At 41.7% G+C, this 20,272-nt stretch overlaps 1 protein-coding gene across 6 annotated transcripts in view; it reads right to left on the bottom strand.

Moving 5' to 3' along the window:
* The window catches only part of adcy7 (adenylate cyclase 7), a 187,934-nt gene that overhangs the window by 15,183 nt on the left and 152,479 nt on the right, over window positions 1–20,272 (bottom strand). For all 6 annotated transcript variants that reach the window (XM_043706949.2, XM_087995890.1, XM_087995891.1 and 3 more), the window contains 5 exons: window positions 19,181–19,312; window positions 14,654–14,728; window positions 11,486–11,655; window positions 5,089–5,182; window positions 4,843–5,001 (listed from right to left, as the gene is read on the bottom strand). In XM_043706949.2, the coding sequence (XP_043562884.2) occupies window positions 4,843–5,001; window positions 5,089–5,182; window positions 11,486–11,655; window positions 14,654–14,728; window positions 19,181–19,312 (630 nt within the window). The remainder of the gene's footprint in view (window positions 1–4,842; window positions 5,002–5,088; window positions 5,183–11,485; window positions 11,656–14,653; window positions 14,729–19,180; window positions 19,313–20,272) is intronic.

Raw genomic sequence — 20,272 nt, 5'->3', positions numbered from 1 at the left:
CTTAACTAAGCAGATTAAGTTTGATACCATTGAAAAGAAAAGATTTATAAAACTGTGGAGCTAACCGGTGGCCCAGAATGTTGGGAAAGAAGCAAAACGCAGCTAAAAAAGAGTCACAGAGTCATAAAAATGTACATAATGGAAAAAGACCCATCCATGCCGACCAGATATCCCAACCCAATCTAGTCCCACCTACCAGCACCTGGCCCATATCACTCCAAACCTTCCTATTCATATACCCATCCAGATGCCTCTTTAATGTTGCAATTGTACCAGCCTCCATCACTTCCTCTGGCAGCTCATTCCATACACATACCACCCTCTGTGTGAAAAAGTTGCCCCATAGGTCTCTTTTATATCTTTCCCCTCTGACCCTAAACCTATGCCCTCTAGTTCTGGACTCCCCGACCCCAGGGAAAAGACTTTGCCTATTTACCCTACCTGTGCCCCTCATAATTTTGTAAAATAAGGTCACCCCTCAGCCTCCAACCCTCCAGGGAAAACACCCCAGCCTGTTCAGCCTCTCCTTATAGCTCAAATCCTCCAACCCTGGCAACATTCTTGTAAATCTTTTCTGAATCCTTTCAAGTTTCACATCATCTTTCCGATAGGAAGGAGACTAGAATTGCATGCAATATTCCAACAGTGGCCTAACCAATGTCCTGTACAGCCACAACATGACCTCCCAACTCCTGTACTCAATACTCTGACAAGAGTGAGAAATTGGAGTTTGACATAAAAGTAGCACTAAATACAACCAATTGTAAAAGCTTCTGCTAGTACATAAAAGGAACACAATCTCTAAAATAAGCATGGGTCCCTTAGAGGGTGAGACTGGTGAATTAGTAATGGGAAACAAGGAGAGTTTGAACATGTAGTTTCTCCCTGCTTTCACAGTAGAAGACACAAAGTATTACATGCACAGCTAAAAATCAAGAAACAAAATGGAGGGTAGAACTTGTTTAATCACAATCACTGGAGAAACATTTTTGAGAAAACCAATGTATCCAAAAGCTGATCATGCACATAGACCTAATTGCCTGCAACCTACAATCTTAAAGGAAGTTGTTGCGGAGATACTAGATGCATTGGTTGTAATCTATGTGATGAGATGGGATTTGGTCTGTCCAGAAGAGTTGAATTTAATAATTAACTTTCTGAAGTTTTACTGAAGTCAGTCAAGTCTTTCTGAAGCCATTACCGTTAAACCAGTATGCAAGAGTGTGCAGTCCCTGGGAGTGATAACAGGAATTTGTTCACATTGTGACAGTTTTACAACTGAAGAGAGTAAACATTGAAAAGTAAGAGCTTACTTTCGTTTTAGAAAAATCAAGGAATTTTTTTGTTCAGGGCAAAAACCTATATCTGGAAAGCTTTTGGATTTCAGCTTGCAAACGACCGAGGTGAGGTTAGATAGAAGAACAGTTTCTCCACAGGAAGAGAGTTACAGTTATGAAATAATTACTTCAGTGTAAGGGTTTTATTTGAAAATTCCAGTTCAGAAATCTTTGCTTAGAAGCCTGTATGGATTATTTGAAGCTTCTCAGGGAAAAGGTTATTAAATATCAATACCAGGGATTAGATTAGATTAGATTAGATTAGATTACTTACAGTGTGGAAACAGGCCCTTCGACCCAACAAGTCCACACCGATCCGCTGAAGCGTAACCCACCCAGACCCATTCCCCTACATATACTCCTGCACCTAACACTACGGGCAATTTAGCATGGCCAATTCATCTAACCTGCACATCTTTGGACTGTGGGAGGAAACCGGAGCACCCGGAGGAAACCCACGCAGACACGGGGAGAATGTGCAAACTCCACACAGTCAGTCGCCTGAGGCGGGAATTGAACCCAGGTCTCTGGCGCTGTGAGGCAGCAGTGCTAACCACTGTGCCACCCAAGAACAGTTAAGTCAAAGTAAACGTGACAGAAAAGGAATTATTTCTGGTATTTACAATATTCAAAGTTGTTGGGAATAAATGAGATCGCACTTTTAATCATGTACTTCGAAAACTTTCAAATTCTTATAAATGTATTAGCATTTATCATTTGCATAATAAACTCCTGGTGTTCATTAAAAATCAATCTACAGCATTGTGTGCTTCTGTTTCAGTGAAAAACCATGTTAAATTAAGCTGTATAAAATCCATCAAGCCAGATTTCAGTCTGAGATCTGATATAGCCAGTAATAACATCAGCAGGGATCAGAACATTCGAAAATACCCTAAATTCTGAAAGATTCTGGTGAATTGAAAAACTGCAATACCACAATGCTATTCAAGAAAAGAGAAAGAAAACAGCAGAAAACTATCGACCAATAGAAACAACTACAGACAATAACATCCAATGTTGGAAAACTGCCAGAATTTATTAAGGGGTCATATTAGGATACTTCAAAAACTCTCTTACAATCAGGCAGAATCAATGTGCTTTTGTGAAAAATGTGATTGGCTAATTTGTTAAGAGTTCTTTGAGGATCTAATAAGCAGCGTGGATTAAAGGGAATCTGTAACTACAATGTATTTGAATTTCCAAAAGACATTTGAGAAGATGCCAGATAAAAGGTTGCTGCACAAGGGTGTTTGATTTAAAGGGTGATATATCGGCATGAATAGAGAATTGGTGAACTGACAATTAATTACAAGACACGGTGGCACAGTGGTTAGCACTGCTGCCTCACAGCGTCAGAGACCCGGGTTCAATTCCCGCCTCAGGCGACTGACTGTGTGGAGTTTGCACATTCTCCCCGTGTCTGCGTAGGTTTCCTCCGGGTGCTCCGGTTTCCTCCCACAGTCCAAAAGATGTGCAGGTCAGGTGAATTGGCCATGCTAAATTGCCCGTAGTGTTAGGTAAGGGGTAAATGTAAGGGTATGGGTGAGTTGCGCTTCGGCGGGGCGGTGTGGACTTGTTGGGCCGAAGGGCCTGTTTCCACACTGTAAGTAATCTAATCTAATCTAATCAAAAACAAGGGGTTGAGATAACTGGGTCATTTTTAGGTTGGCAAACAGTAACCAGTAGAGTGTTGAATGGATCAGTGCTAGGGCTTCAACTACCTACAAACTATATTAATAATTTGGATGAAGGGACTAACTATATTTAGTCAAATTTGGTCAGACAAAAAGCCATAAGGATGACAGAGAGGTTTGTAAAGAAATAATGATCGATTAAACGTGTGGGCAACACTTAGCAGATGGGAGTTTAGTGCAGGAATAGATTATTTCACAGAAAGAACAGAAAAATGGCTTATTTAAACAAAGGAAGAATGTAAAATGCTGCAATGCAGAAGAATCTGCATGTCCTTGTACATCATAAAATGTTAGCAAGTTGGCACTGTTGGTAATTATGAAGGCAAATGGAAAACTGGCCTTTATTGCAAAGGGTTTGGAGTATAAAAGTAGAGAAGGTTTGTAATAAGTGTAAACAATAACGATAATACCAGGGTATATAGTTTTGTCTCTTTTCTAAAGGAGGGATATATTTGCACTGGAAACTGTGCAGGGCAAGTGCACCAGGCCAGTTTCTGGGGTGAAGAGATTGTCTGGTGAAGAACTGGTTGAGCAGGCCGAATCTATACTCATTGGATTTTACAAGCATGAGATGTTCTCTTTGAATCTTAAGATTCTTAAGAAACTCTAGAGGGTAGATGCTGTAAGGATGTTTTCTCTCATGAGGAATTCTAAAACTAGAGGCCACTGTTCATAAATAACAAGTCTTGATTTTGAGATTGAAGTGAGAAGGACTTTGTTGTCACAGAGAGTTATGTTACTTTCTGGAATTCTCTTCAATAGACAGCAATGCATGTTGGGTCATTGAATATGCTCAAGGCTGAAGTAGATTGTTGATCAATGACAGAGTCAAGGGTTACAAAGAGACAGGCAGTAAAGTTGAGTTAAGGCCACAATCACATCAGCCATGATTGTATTGAAAGGGAGAGCAAGGTCAATGGGCCAAATGGCCTATTCTTGCTCCTACTTGGATTGGATTAGGATTACTTACAGTGTGGAAACAGGCCCTTCGGCCCAACAAGTCCACACTGACCCGCCGAAGCGTAACCCACCCAGACCCATTCCCCTACATTTACCCCTTCACCTAACACTACGGCAATTTAGCATGGCCAATTCACCTAACATGCACATTTTTGGACTGTGGGAGGAAATTGGAGCACCCAGAGGAAACCCACGCAGACACGGGGAGAATGTGCAAACTCCACACAGTCAGTCGCCTGAGGCAGGAATTGAACCCGGGTCTCTGGCGCTGTGAGGCAGCAGTGCTAACCACTGTGCCGCCCACTTATGGTATTATGGAATGTCCATCTTCCCAACTCTGTGCCGTTCACATTCACCACTCGCGAAGCAGTAGAGATGTTAAATAAAATCTTATCAAATTGAAACTCAGTATTGAATGCTGGAAATATAAGACATGCCAGTTAATACCTGCTTCAGAATATCAGGTTGAAATGTCGGACGGAATCTAACTTCTTCATTCCTACAGTGATACCAGTTTGATTCAAGTGCTTACACCATGTGGATACGATACTATTATAGTTACTGTTATAGGAACAGATGGTATTTTGGTGAGGACAATCAAACCAGGTGAAAGACTAATTTGGTACTTGCTATCAATGGAGAAACTGTTTTTGTTCAGGGAATAACTAACCCTTGGTTGAACCATGATTTTGCATTTGGATGGTTTTGCTACAAAATGTACAACTGCCAACAACTAAACACTCCTTCACATAATGTAATAAATCATCTTGACCATCGCTAGCTATAAACGCCTAAATGGGCAGCAATTAATCTGATATTGGCAAATATTGATGGGTGCAAGAAATCCATACCTCGTTCTTTTTATTTTCGCCAATGAAGTGCTCAGCGACATGCCCTGGCAGTACATTTTCCAATAACAGTCGATTTAGATTCTCCATTGTCTCGATTTCTTCCCTTTCTTTTTTAAATTTATTCTTCCATAGGAAGTCTAGTCTACAATAATATTCATTCTGCAAAACAAAAACAAGCTGTTTTTGCCCCCTACTGAGATAATTGCAGAGAAAAGGTACACGTTACAGAAATGCAATTATTTTTACCTGCTTCATCAGAAACAGCAGGGTGAACCCAAACAGGAGGAGGTAAAAGCTCCCCATAATCTTGGGGTTTTTCACGGGAGTTACATTGTCACTGCTGATAAATGGAAATCATGAAATTAGTTCCTCGTATTTAAACTGAACATTGTCTTGATTTAAATTCAGGAACAATAAACATACTTCTGTGACTATTTGCTAAATATGTAATCATCATTCAATAAACAGAAGCAAAATATATTGCACACATTTACAGTCTCTATATTACATAACTTAGAATCATGCAAAACAGAAGAGTTCCTTTGGCCCATTGTGTCTGTATCACCAAAGCTACACTAAATTTACACTAGTCCCACTTTTCCATACTAAGCTTTAAATGTTATGTCATTTCAAGTACACATTAAAGTTTATCTTTTAAAAAGATTATGAGATTTCGTGCCTCAATTATCCTCCCACGTAGTACATTCCAAACTCCTACCACTTTCTGGGTGAAATCATTATTCCTCAAATCCTAAACCTCCTGCCTTTCACCTTAAAATTATGCTCTCTTGCTACTGACCTATCAACTATGGGGAACAGCTGCTTTCTGCCCATGCCCTTCATAATCTTTTACACCTCAAATCAGATCCCCCCTTCAACCTTGGCTGGTCCAAAGAAAACAAACAATCTCAGCATATCCAGCCTCTCCTCATAGCTAAAGTGCTCCATCCCAGGTAACATCCTGGTGAATTTCCTCTGCACCCCTTCCATTGCAATATACCCTTCCTATAATGTGGTGACCAGAGTTGCACACATTACTCCAGCTACAGCCTAACCAAATCGTACAGCTCCAACATAACTGCCCTGCTCTTATAATCGATGCCATGAATGATAAAGACAATGAGTAGTCTGAAAAATTCTATTTCAAAAATGCTCAGATAAAACATATTTCTGACACTACCAGGTGGATTGGCATGCATCATACAGGGGCTATCTCCACAGATACCCTTCAAAACAGACATCTCCATTTGGCAAGATTGTGATTTTGTTTGAGCCCTGATTTGAAGAAAACAGTGGCGTTGCAATGCTTTCTCACAAGATATTTAATAAGTCTGACTTTAGAAATGGTGGTTAGTGATATAAATAATATGGCCATAAAAACAGGCAAGATGCTGGGAATTCTCCAGCAAGTCACTCACTTCCTGACTCTTCAAACGCTTTCCGCCATCTGCAAGGCTCTGGGCAAGTTCACGATGGAAAACTCCCAACTTGTCTGGATAAGTGCAGCTCCAACCACATTCAAAAAAGCCAACACCACCTGAACACCGCATCAATACTTGCGACCTTCACCCTCTCCATCATTGTTACACACTGGCAGCAAGTGTGCCATCCACAAGATGCGCAGTGACAATTCACCAAGATTCATTTGACAACACCTTAAAATGCCACGATTTCTACCACCTAGAAAATCAAGGGCAGCAGATTTGTGGAAACACCACCTCCTGCAAGTCCCTCTTCAAGCCTCACAACCATCCTGATTGGGAAAAATATTGCCATTCCTTAACTACCACTGGGTCAAAATCCTGAAATTTCCCCTCACCGACAGCACTGTGGTTTCATTGACACCAGGTAGACTGCAGCAGCTAAGGGAAGCAGCTCACCATCACCTTCTGAAAGACAATTAATGCTGGCCTCAACATTAATGCTGGCCGATGACACATCAATAAGCTTTTGTTAAAAAAAAACACAGGGTATACCTGTAAGCAGGGTCCTGCAGCCCCTGCAGATATCAGGCCCCATCTAGACGTGGTTGTAGGCTCAGGAAGAAGAAATCCTTTCGAGGGCACCTCAGCATTTCATTATAAAAATGCTTCATTATAGAAATATGACAGATAAATATATCTTCACGCTTACTGTTTAAATGTTTGCTGCTGTGTCATTTCCTCTGTTGGCACATTCACAGTTGAGAGAGGTGAAAGGAAGGGCATCTTCCCCGTAACCAAGGAGATGATGCCCATCCCTTGGGACACCACTAATTGTCTCACTGCATCAGCGGTGTGTGTGCCCGTACTCCCTCACCTAACCCAGTGAACCAGGGACCTGGCATTTGGGGAGCTCAGTCAGAGAGAACATCCAGGGGTCTACATGATGTGCCATCAGTTCACTGGCAAGTTATTAGGCCTGGAACTGTAACATAGCAGACCCGGTACAGGTAATTAATGGAAGCAATGCTGAGAGGTGACTCACAGTTACAGGAGCGAAGGGTCTTCTCCTTGCATGAGCTTTCTATAGCAGGGCCACAGGAGCTTCTGTGCAAGGAAGGCAGAGCACTCCACTCCTTCAGTGAAGGAATACCTTCACCATGGTGATGGTGATGATGATGGTGTATGTGTGTGCGAGCGAGAGACTGCGTGAGAGAGAGAGAGAGCGTGTGCATGCGAGAATGCACAGTGAAGTATGGTGTAATGATGCAGTGTAGGATCCTAGCATTCCATAAGACTGTAGGAAGAGACAGGGCAGAATGGGACTAATGACTAGGCAGGAGGTCAGAGACCTGGGGTGCCTTCTTCAGGTTGTGAGCTCTTGATTTGGCTTCCTCTTTAATCGGGGGGGGGGGGGGGGGGGGGGGGGGGGTGTAGAATATCACAACCTTTTCATGAACTCCTATTTGTGGGAGATCCCACAACGGTCCACTTAGAAGTGTGCACACAGAACTCTCTCAGCTCAGCTTGGTGCAAAGTTATCACTTCACAAGCAGGAGGAAGACAGACTTGGCTTTCATTGCAAACAATAGGGTCAAAAGAAACACTTCTTGGTTAGTGAGGTGTGTTGGCTAGAGGATGGAGCTCCCCAGCCAGCAGGGCCATTGTGTACAGAACATGTCCACCTGGCTCGGTCTCCTGGAAGTGGGCAACTGGGAGGTTTCACTTGTTTCTCTGGTTCTTGCACTATCCATTTCCTTGGTGTCTGTGACAGCCTTCCTGGGTTATCTAAGCATCAGCTTCCTCCTCAGAGGAGATCTCCCATTCTCCCACTGCACCCTGTCCCAGGCAGAGCTAACATCTATAATGTGAGACAGTCTGCCTGAACGTACTGCACTGCACCTCCTGTCTGGCCCAGGCATCCAAATCTTCACTTCAGGAGGCCGATGGCCTTTTTTATTCAACCAGGGAATGTGGACAATGCTGCCTGGCCAGCCCTTTTATTGCCCAAGTCTAATTGCCCTGGAGGTGGTGGTGAGCTGCCTTCACGAATTGCTGTAGTCCTTGTACTGTAGGTACTCGTACAACAAACTTAGGGAGAGAATTCCAGGATTTTGGCCTAGCGGCAGTGAAGGAATGGTGATACATTTGCCAGTCAGGTCGGTGAGTAGCTTGGAGGGGAACTTGCGGAAAGTGATGATTCTGCTGCCCTTGACCTTCTCGACGAAAATGATCTTGGATCTGGAAGGTGCTAAGGCTCAATGGTAAATTTCTGCAGCGCATCTTGTAGATAGTACACACTGCTACTATGAAGCATCAGTGGAGGAGGGAGTGCACGTGATACCAATCAAGCAGCTACTTTTGTCCCAATGGTGTCAAGTTTCTGGAGTGTTGTTGGAGCTACTCCATCTGGGTAAGTGGACAGTATTCCATCATAGTGGCCTCCTCTACAGTGGCCCTTGAGGAAACATGTGCAGTGTTGAACCTCTATTTAATGTCACCCTGTGGATTTCTGACAGGTAACATGAGCCTGGGGTGGAGGGTAGAAGATGAGTCAATGCATGGAGCTTTATGCCAAATGGGGACATGTCCCACTGCACAGACAATACGTTAAGCTTTCATTTGTAAGGGAAGCGAATGCTGACCACTCTCAATGCTAAGGACCTGTCCTGGTTCTTCTGCACCCCACACAGGGTCATTTCAAACATGACTAATGGAGTTAGGGATTACAACTGGGGTTACCACCACAGTTCCAGCAATGCAATGAAAATGCAGAGCAATGGCAGAGGAGCAGCAAGTCCAGGAGTTGAACAACTTCCTGCAGAAACCAAACAGACTCCTCATGAGATGGTCAGAGCTGAAGGTCCCCTCAGTATGTGTCATAATCTTTCATCCTTGATACTATTCCCTCTCCCCAGTTTCACCAGAGACCAAAAATGTCACTGACTGTTAAATTATTGATGCTTGACACCCACACAATTTCCTTCTGTTCCAAGAGATAAATGCAGATTCTTCTTGGTTGATTTATGTCCACCTTTGGTGGTCGCAAAATAAAATGTTAATCTTTGGAAGCATTGGAAGGCTTTTCTGTAATGGACATTCATCACGGAGGGAAGTTGCTGGACTACAAGTGGGCACTCAGGTAAGCATAGCACTGACTGAAAGAGGTTGTCAGGTGGATGAGGCTAAGGACCAGTGAGTTGTGTGACCTGACTCTTAAGCAATCCTAAGTGTAGGAATGTGCAGTTGCCACCTATGTGCTGTGAGTAGGGTTAGTTTGCAGCTGCTATGCCACTACACTACCAGTGAAGGGAAACTCCGGGTTGCCAGTGCTTGACTGGGCCTACAGCTGGGGGTCCAAGATGGCACTGACACCAGGGGTGCTGGCATACAGTGAGTTGGAGAATCAGGCGAGCCTCAGACAAGAGGACATGTGGGGGCATGGTAGGTCATTAATGAGGCACGTTTGGGACGATAGCATGAGAAAACTCGCTGGGTGTCACAGAGAGAAACCTTCCAAATAGCCATACAAAGCTGACATGTTACCCAAATAAGACAAGATTCAGCCACGGATTTCTTAATTAAGCAGAATTTAATCAGGAATGCAAAGTTAATTCCAACAAGTTTGTGGCAGTAATGACATTCAAATGCATGCAGCTAGCCCCTCACAAACTGATAGTAACACACAAAAACCAACATTTGACGGTCAAGAACTTAAATCACTAACGTTTTTCTCAACTGCATGAATCTAATGGTTGGCCTCTCGCCTGCCAGTCTTCTCACCAAAGTGGGGAGTGGAGAATCCACACCCCAAAATCATAATGCTACACTCTGAGCAGCAGTGCATGTGGAGAGCAGGACTGATCGTTCACTAGAAACACAACCTCTGCAACTGCTGAAACCTACACAGCATAGCACAAATCTTCAATCATTTAACTGGGGAAACACACTGAACGTCAAAAACATCTTTATGTTGGGGGTCGAACCTTTTACGAAAGTATGGGAAGTCAGCTGCTGACACAAGCCTTCCAAATTTCAGTTATACAAAAGCTGTGTACAGTTTTGGTCTACCCTATTTGGAAAACTATATAATTGCTTTGGAAGCAGTTCAGAGAAAGTTCGCTTGACTTATTACCGAGACGAAGCTCCGATGAAAAAAGGTTGAAAAGGTTAGGCCCATTTGCATTGCAACTTAGAAAAGCGAGAGGTGATCTTGGAGAAAGATACAAGATCTTGCGGGAATGGATAAGGTGGATCAGGCGGATGCTTCCTTCGAGCAAGGGTTTAAACGAGGGGACACAGTTTAGGAACCACGCGGTATCCCTTTTTAAGGTAGTCATAAGGAAGTATTGTCTCCCCCAAGATGTTGCTACAAGTGTGGGATTGTCTTCTTCAGAAGATAGAGGAGGATGGGTCTTTTAATTTATTCAAGGTTGAATGAGATAGATTTTGGATAATGGAGTCAAGGGCTGTAGAGTACAGGCAAGAATGTGGAGCTTAGACCAGAATCAGACTAGACATCATACTATTGAATGTTGGAGCAGACATGAAGGGCCAAATGGCCTGCTCTCTTTCCAAAGTCCTACGTTCCTTACCATTGGTTTGTCCAACAATTCGGCCAATAATTAATACATAGTAGTGCAATTCTCAGAAGAGTAATGAATATGGAAAGATAAAAATGAAAACTATAAACATAAAAATTGCATCACATTTACAAAACAGACATATCTTTTAATATAGTAACTAGGACTAATTATTTACAAGCTACAGCTAATGGTCCACATGATGAGTTATATAATTTCCATAGTTGCGATGTTTAGCCCAAAGATACACCAAATAAACCCATTCTATACTGGACACAAGTAATATTTATACAGATCTGTATCTAAAGGAAGCAGCAAACAAACAATCTTCAACACAGGAAGTCAGCCATGTGCTTAAGAAATAATGCTTAGTGAACGCCAGAAGTGGAAGGGAACTCGAGAGCGCATCATGTAACTGGAGGATTTGATCCTCTCTCTTGGCCTAGGCATTTACAAAAACAATGTTACGTGCTATATAGATTTTATAAAAGATTTCTGCACAATAATATTGCTGCCCAATCTGAGCACTTCTTACCAGTTGATAGTTTGTCTGCCTTGGACAGAAGTAGTAATGGAGAGGCAAACATTAAGGAAAATTTACAGTGACAGCATATACATATAGCAATAGCAAAATCCTACCTGTTGTACAGACGAAAATGGTAATCATCAAACAAAGGAGCGCAGATGTTTAGGAGAATGATGTTATAGACCACACAGGCAATAATTAATAGAAGTGCTTTCAGTTCAAAGCTCACTCTGAGGAAGACTGAGCAGGTGATGAGTCCCAAAATACAACAGCACACATAATACTGCCATAAACAAATTTAAAAAGAATTAGAATACAAACAGCAGTGCTCTGTTAACTTCTTCTGAAAATATTAATCAATGTTTCAGATAATACACAAAATGAAATTAATATTAACTAGCCAGTAATGGAGTAGCTACATTGTTATGCATTTACTCTACACGGCTACTACTGATTGGATGACATCAACAATTAACTACTTGCACAGTTATAGAGTGGGAAGATCTCCCTCATTCATTCTCAGTTTTTTCTTGCTTTGTCAATATGCATCATTGTTCCTAGTTCCATTGCCAGACTCATTGCTCTCAATCATCCAGTTTTACAGATTACAGCTGTCCTGACAGATCTCCTAAGTCTGAGAATTCAGCAAATTCAAACACTCAAGTTCTGCCTCCTTTATTCAGTACACTTAAAGCAGGGATCTTCCTAGTCTTAAGTGTACCCTTTCTGGACAACGTCTTTGTTGAGATGGACATGAGAAAAATGGGAGTGGGGTGAAGAGAATATAGGCAAAGAAACAAGTACACCAACAAGGACATAACAAAGTCATATACAGCCCCATTCCTACAGCCATTCACATTGAACTAGATGAACAATACAACACACTTGAGTTGCAGATTTCTGATCCTCCACTTGAAACTTTTGAAAATGACCAATGGTCACTCACATTTCTCTCTACTTGCATCATCTTTAACCCACAACCTGTACTCTCGCAGGAAAGTGCTTATGTAGCTATACTTAATAACAGAGAGCAGTCTTGGGTCCACCTTTAATCTACACAAATCTAGTTCAATTCTACTTTTCAGCACATTCTGACTCTGACTTATAAAACCCTGCTCTTCCAACAGCTGAGTCTTTTAAATCTAATTTTAACAGCAATGCACAGAACAGTGTCCCTCAGAGAAGGTCGTCACTGACAGTAGATTCGGGCAAAAGACAGCCTACACCCTTCTTACGGTAGGTTAAATTATCGAGTCTGAAGGTTCGTGAATGAAGAAATGAGTGATTGGGTGGATGACTGGGTGATTGAATGTATAGGTGGGTGAGGTGAACGTGTGGGGATTGGTGTAAGTACATGGGGAGTAGTGGTTTGGTAGGTATGATGGGTAGAAGGTTAGACTGTTAACAGAAAGCTGAACGATTGGGTAATCAGGTCAGGTCAAACAAATGTGAACAGGTGATGGGGGGGGGGGAGGTGGTGGTAAAAGAATACAGGCATAGTCAGGGTAAGAGGGGCTGGAGGGTGGTTGTGGTAAACTGGGAAGAGTTCTGTAAAATCAGGAATTGGTGGTGGGAGAGGAGTAGGCAGGTGTGGTAAGGAGGGTGGGCAGAAGGAGATTCAGTTGGTGAGGAGGGAGGGGTCACCAGGTCAGGGGCTTATTCAATGAGGGCAGGAAAGAAACCAGTTTGCTGGGAGTGTAAGGATGCTTTGTTGGAAGGGTAAGGTCAGGAGGACAGTGAGGTGGGCCAGAGTGTATGTGTGTGCATGTGCGCGTGCATGTGAGTGAGAGAAGGTCAATGTGTGTTAGAGATCGGGGTCAGTGCTGAGGTTTTAATCTGTTTAACATTTCTGAGGTAATTATAGAGTAAATACATTAGAACTGTCCCAACTCTTAACTTCAGAAACAGAGACATTCATGGGAGATTCCCAGGAAACTGGGCAATTGCCCTCGGAGCATTACATTAAGGCTTCCACAAAGTCCTGAAGCACATATTCACTCATACATCCAGGTTCCCATGACCAGAAGCTACATAATCTGACCCATTATATTACAAAGTGAACTTAATAACCCTGCTGCTTAGGCTCTGTTTCAGATTATTAATGAATTTAAATAGGGGAGCATCAAGAGTGCTGCAGCCTGAGGATCCCAATCATCAAGCAAACTCCATTGAAAATACATCGATTTGCTACAGCATACTAGCTAATTTACAAATTTTCCTTACACTATAATTTTAACACTCCAGTGTGAATCTGGTATCCTCTCGTAAGCCTAAAAGGGTCACACAAATAATTGGCTGCCTATTTCATTTTGTCCAGCATTTCCTTTTCCATTGCCTTCAAAAGGCTGCTTTGTACTTTTGGCAAAGACCATCTTTACACCATGGGTCTTGGATTGGACATACAGTTCTTCAAGATACCTTATGACAATCCTTTTTGGAAATCTATGTACTTAACAGATCTCCAGAAGCAATCACTCCTGCGATTTCTTCAATATATTGGACCAAACTTGACTGAACCAGTGTTGGGTAAACTCCATGAAGACCAAATATTCTGAGTAATCATTAGTCGCATCCGTCATTGTACTTTGCACTAATTTCTCATGTAGCTCCCAGATAATGAATTTCATTACTTTCATGATTAGGGCCCCACATGCACCTTCCACAAATTTGAAAGTATGTGCTATCTCCATTTCCTACAGCACCTCACACAATAAAAAAATTAAAATGCCCTCATGCTTTTACAACTTCAAGTCAGCTTTATGTTAACTGTGTACACAACCCAATCCAAGGGACAGATTCAGACTTCTCACAGTTAACAAAAACATACAAAATAACTGTCCAACTCTTTTGTCAAAACCTTGTTGTCTGAGTAGAGATATAAATATTTATAGGAGTCTGCAAGTTGGGACAAAAGTGTAACTTTAGAACGGCAACTGAGTTACATCAGGACAGCCTAAGCTGTTTATACTTTGGCTACTTCATCTCAAGGTCTGATCTTGATTTCAACAGCCCTCCAAGATGCAATGGGTTGTGAGAAAAACGCATTGTCAGAAAATGAAATCTAATCTATAGCAATTGTTTTTCTCTTTCTCCTCACTGCTAAAACCAGTTTTTTCAGCAGGAAATGTTAGACACAGTTAATATTTAATGCAACCATTACTTTATTGTGAAGCACAAACAATGTTTTAAAATTATTGGCATCATCGTTTAAAAACATTTTCCGGAGGCAAATTTACTTGCAAGAAAGAATTAAGGAGATATTAATATTCATCTCTACTCACAGGAAGGCAGTCGGTACAATTTATTGAAGATTTCGTCTCATTGCGCACTGTTTCATTGGCAACTTGCAGGGATTGCTGAAAGGAAACCAGCAATGCTCACTATAATTTTCACTGACACACTGCATTCCTCAAATATAGTAAGAAATAACATTTAAACCATGGGTGAGAGACTTGCCATGGACCTTGAGCAATAGCATAACTATATACTCTGCTTAGATTGTCCACACTAGATTGAGAACATTGACACATCTTTGACATGCAAGGCTCAAGGCTGTGTGTTATGTAACAGTTCTCTGAAGCATTTGTGATTTATTTAAATGCTTGGATGAAAAACAGACTTCACATTTGAAAAATAAGATTACATCAGCAGATTCACCTCCAGCTTTAATTCTGTGTCCAGCATAAACTGGTTTGCCATCAATGACGCAGAGTACATTGCCCAGGCCAATTTGGAGAGGCAAAACATTGCCACGCTTGTGTAGAAATGTTATGCACATGAACGCATCTTCAAGGGAATGCTATTTTTATGCTAATTAGTAAATGGACTGACCTCCAGGAACATAATATAAGCATCATCATTTCCAAAACACATCTTATCTTGGACATATGCTTTCATTCCTTTACCTTCATTCATCAACATCTTTGGAATTCCTATTTAAAACTGTTGCAAACGTGTTACCATCTCAAAGACACCAACAGATCAAGAAATCCCCAAGACCACTACCTTTACAAGAGAGACAATTGGCATCAATGTCAATGCACTGACATCATCCACATCCTGAGAACAAAACAAGCTTCTAAGAGGAAATTGTCCCTTCAGAATTTCCTTCTCAAAATATCAGAAAGCAGATGTGTGGAACAAAAAGAACATTCACAACATTTGTAAGTTATGGGTCTGCTAAACTGCTGATAGAACATATGCCAAAATTAGAAGTACTGTAAATGTGATCCATTTTGTTCCCTCTTTCCTTACTTCATTTTAAATGTCACATATGTCACAAATATCTTGGATAACTTGACAAGTCACAGAGATTACATTACAGAGTCACAGGAAAGTTACAACACAGAAAGGTGCCATTCAGCCCATCAAAAGGCATTTGGTATACTTTCTTTTATTGGTCAGAGCACTGAATTCAGGGGTTGGGAGGTCATGTTGTAGCTGTACAGGACATTGCACACAATATTCCAAAAGTGGCCTAACCAATTCTGGTCTCCCTCCTATCAGAAGGATGTTGTGAAATTTAAAAGGGTTCAGAAAAGGTTTACAAGGATGTTGCCAGGATTGGAGGATTTGAGCTATTGGGACAGGCTGAATAGGCCAGGGCTGTCTTCACGAGAGCATTGGAGGCTGAGGGGTGACCTTATAGAGGTTTATGAATTCATGAGAGGCATGGATAGGGTGAATAGACAAGGTCTTTTCCCTGGGGTGGGGGAGTCCAGAACTAGAGGGCATAAGTTTAGGGTGAGAGGGCAAAGATAAAAAGGGGACCTAAGAGGCAACATTTTCACGCAAAGGGTGGAGCGTGTAGGAATGAGCTGCCACGGGAAGTGGTGGAAGCTAGTACAATTACATTGAAAAGGCATCTGGATGGGTATGCGAATAGCGAGGGTTTAAGAGGGATATGGGCTCAGTGCTGGCAAATGGGACTAGATTAATTTAGGGTATCTGATCAGCATGAATCAGTTGGATCAAAGGATCTGTTTCTGTGCTGTACATCTCTATGACTCTACGTTTCTGCCAGGTGTTATGATCAGAACTTGGTCCAAAACTTTCCAGTTCCTGGTTTCAGGTGCAGATCAATGTTCCTTTCAAAGAATTGAGTAGCTCCACCTCAACCACCAAACTGAACAGTGAATTCCAAAAACTCACCATCCTTTGAGTGAAAAAGATTATCGTCATGTCCACTCTAATCCTTTTACCAACTACATTAACTCTGACTCCCAGTAACTGACCTCCCTTCTAGGGAAGATTGGTCTTCCCTGCCCACTTTATCCAAGCCCCTTATTATTTTTTTCCATCTCAATTAAATTGGCCTTCATCCTCCTCTGTTCGAATGAACACAACCTTACCCTTATACTTGCATATTCAAGCCCTGGCGACATTCTTATACACCTACTCTGTATTCTCCCTATAGTAGTTGTGTAACCATAAATGGCCATAAAACTCCAACTGTGGTCGAACCAATGTTGTGTACGGCTCCAGGATTACATCTCTACTCTTGTATGCAATACCTTGCCCAATGAAGAAAGATTCTCATTCGCCTTCTCTACCACTTTATCCACTTCTCCAGCCAACTTCGGGGACCTGTGGTCATGTACTCCAAAGTTTCTGACTTCCTTTACTGTGCTCAATACCCTCTTTATTGTAATGCATTCTTTTGTTGTGTTTGCCTTCTCCAAAAAAAAACCTCTTACTTCTCAGAACTGAATTCAGTTTACCACTTTTCCACCCACTCAGCCAGACCATTAGTATCTATCTGCAGTCATCAATCATCCTCTTTACTATCAATTACCGGCAAAGTTTTGTGTCATCTGCAAATTTTCCATTTATGCTTCCCACATTTAAGGCTAAATCATTAAAATCACAAACAGTAAGGATCCTAAAACTGAGCTCTGTGGAACACGACTGGAAACCACGTGGCTTTCACAAAAACATCCAACTATTACCCTTCATTTCCTGTCACGGAGCTAATTTTGGATCTAGCTTGTCACATACCCCTGTAGCCCATGGATTTCAGTTTTTTTTCAGAAACAGTCTGCCATGTGGAAACTTATCAAATGCCTTTCTAAAATCTTTGTCATTAACACCTACTGCACTACTCTCGTCAATCCTCCTTACTACTTCTTCAAACATTCAATCAAGTTAGTTAGATAGAGTCAGAGATGTACAGCACAGAAACAGACCCCTCGGACCAACTCGCCCATGCCGACCAGATATCCTAAATTAATCTCGTCTCATTTGCCAGCATTTGGGTCCATATCCCTCTAAACCCTTCCTATTCATATACCCATCCAGATGCATTAAATCCTGTCTCAGCCTCCACCACTTCCTCTGGCAGCTCATTCCATACACGTACCACCCTTTACATGAAAAAGTTGCCTCTTAGGTCCCTTTTAAATCTTTTCCCTCTCACTCTAAACATATGCTCTCTAGTCCTGGCTCTCCCACCCCAGTGAAAAGACTTTGCCTATTTACCGTATACATGCCCCTCATGAATTTATAAACCTCTATTAGGTCACCCTTCAGCCTCCAACGCGCCAGGGAAAATAGCCCCAGTCTATTCAATCTGTTCCTTTAGCACAAACCCTCCAACCCTGGCAACATCTTTGTAAATCATTTCTGAAATCTTTCAAGTTTCACAGCATCCTTCACATAGCAGGGAGATCAGAATTCAATACAGTATTCCAATAGTGGTCAAACCAACGTCCTCTACAGCCGCAACATGATCTCCTAACTACTTTACTTAATGCACTGGCCGATGAAGGCATGCATATCAAACACCTCCTTCACTACCCTATCTATCTACAACTCCACTTTCAAGGAACTATGAACCTGCACTCCAAGGTCTCTTTGTTCAGCAACACTTTCTAGGACCTTGCCATTTAGTGCATAAGTCCTGCCCTGATTTGCGTTTCTAAAATGCAGCACCTTGCATTTATCTAAATTAAACTCCATCTGCCACTCCTTGGCCCATTTTGGTTAAGATCCCATTGTACTGAGGTAAACTTCTTCACTGTCCACTACACCTCCAACTTTGATGTCATTGGCAAACTTACTAAAAGCCTTTATATAAATGGACCCAGCACCAATCCTTGTGGCACACCATGGTCGCAGGCTTCCAGTCTAAAAAGCAACCGTCCACTACCTCTGCCTTCTACCTTTGAGCTGGTTCTGTATCCAAATAGCTCGTTCTCCCTCTATTCCATGCAATCTAACCTTGCTAGCCAGTCTCCCATGAGGAACCTTGTCCATACAGATTACCTCCACCGCTCTGCCCTCATCAATCCTCTGTTACTTTTTCAAAAAAACCCAATTGAGTTAGTGAGACACTATTTTCCATGTACAAAATCATGTTAACTATAATTAATCAGACCTTGCCTTTCCAAATACATGAAAATCCCATCCCTCAGGATTCCTTCCAACAACTTGCCCACCACCAATATCAGGCTGACTAGTCTATAGTTCCCTGGCATTTCCTTACCATCTTTCTTAAACACTGGCACCACATTAGCCAACCTCCAGCCTTTGGCAACTCATACATGGCTCTCAATATGACTTCCCACTTAAAAAAAACCCACATGGACAATCCCTGCTTAATCCAGGCCTCTCCAAGTAATAGTCAATCCTCCATCTCAATACTGATTCTAGTAATTTGCCAGCAGCAAGGTCAGCCCGGCTGGCCTGTAATTATTTGGCTTCTTCCTACACACTTTTTATGTAATTATACAATGTTTGCAGACCTCCAGTCCACTTGTACTTCATCTCTATCCGGATATATTTGTCCTGATTATATTGTGATTACTCACCAAGTTCAAAACTGACACGATCAATACACCACCTATGACAATAAGTATCAATGGCAGCCGCACTATTGGTTTCTTTGTAACAGTTTCAGAGATGGTAACGAAGAAGTCTGATAGTGAGCCGCTCACCCAGCGCTGTGTGTAAAACAGAAGAGAGAGACTTGTTGAAACTTTGTCATATTTTCTTTTAGAATTTGCAAATGCAAACTTTTCACAAAGAGTCAAACAATAAAATCAAAATAACTAATGGCAAATTAACTAAATCATATCTCTAGAGTTTAACTGTTTAATGATCATATTTAGGGACATTAATTTCTCCAAGTTTAAATTTGGGGAAATGCACTAATGAACCCTGGTCAAAATGAGTAAAATTGGCGCTCTAGGCTTTAAGAAAACGAGGGAACTGTACTGTTCGCTGTTATGGTGAAATAAAATATGGCCTAAATTTCATCATCCAATTTAATTTCAACTTTAATGAACTGAAATGGTTTTTAAAAAGGAACTAAAATGGCAACAGGCAACACCTGACCACAAGAGGTCAACTTTCAACAGGTCTCAGAAAACAAAGCAGCTGAGTTCAAATTAATATTTTTATCTAAAGACAGGAAACCAGTCAATCCCTCCCAGTTACAAGTGCAAAAAGACCCACATCTTTTTTTTATTATATATTTTGACGAGAATATTCACAAGTTGGAGCAAAGACCATAAAACCACAAATTTGGCCATTCAGTCCATCGAATCTGCTCCACATTCAATCATAGCTGATAAGTTTCTCAACCCCATTCTCCTGCTTTCTACCCGTAACCCTTGATACACAAGAACCTATCTATCCCAGTCTTAAATATATTCAACGGCCTGACCTCCACAGCCTTCTTTGGCAATGAATTCCATAGATTCACCACTCTCTGGCTGAATAAGTTTCTCCTTATCTCTTCTAAAAGGTCTTCCCTTTACTCTAAGGTTACGCTCTCGGGTTAGAGTCTTTCCTACCAATGAATCTTGCCAACAACTACTCTGTCCAGGCCATTCACTATTCTATATGTTTCAATTAGATTCCCACTCCCCCATCCTTCTAAACTCAGAGTCCAAATCCAG

The sequence above is a fragment of the Chiloscyllium plagiosum genome, unplaced genomic scaffold (genome assembly GCF_037043375.1).
Source record: "Chiloscyllium plagiosum isolate Xiang-an unplaced genomic scaffold, Cpla_swu_hap1 HiC_scaffold_17, whole genome shotgun sequence".
NCBI classification, from domain to species: Eukaryota; Metazoa; Chordata; class Chondrichthyes; order Orectolobiformes; family Hemiscylliidae; genus Chiloscyllium; species Chiloscyllium plagiosum.
Note: the sequence above shows the minus strand (reverse complement) of the source record. Positions and strands in the feature narration are given on the sequence as shown.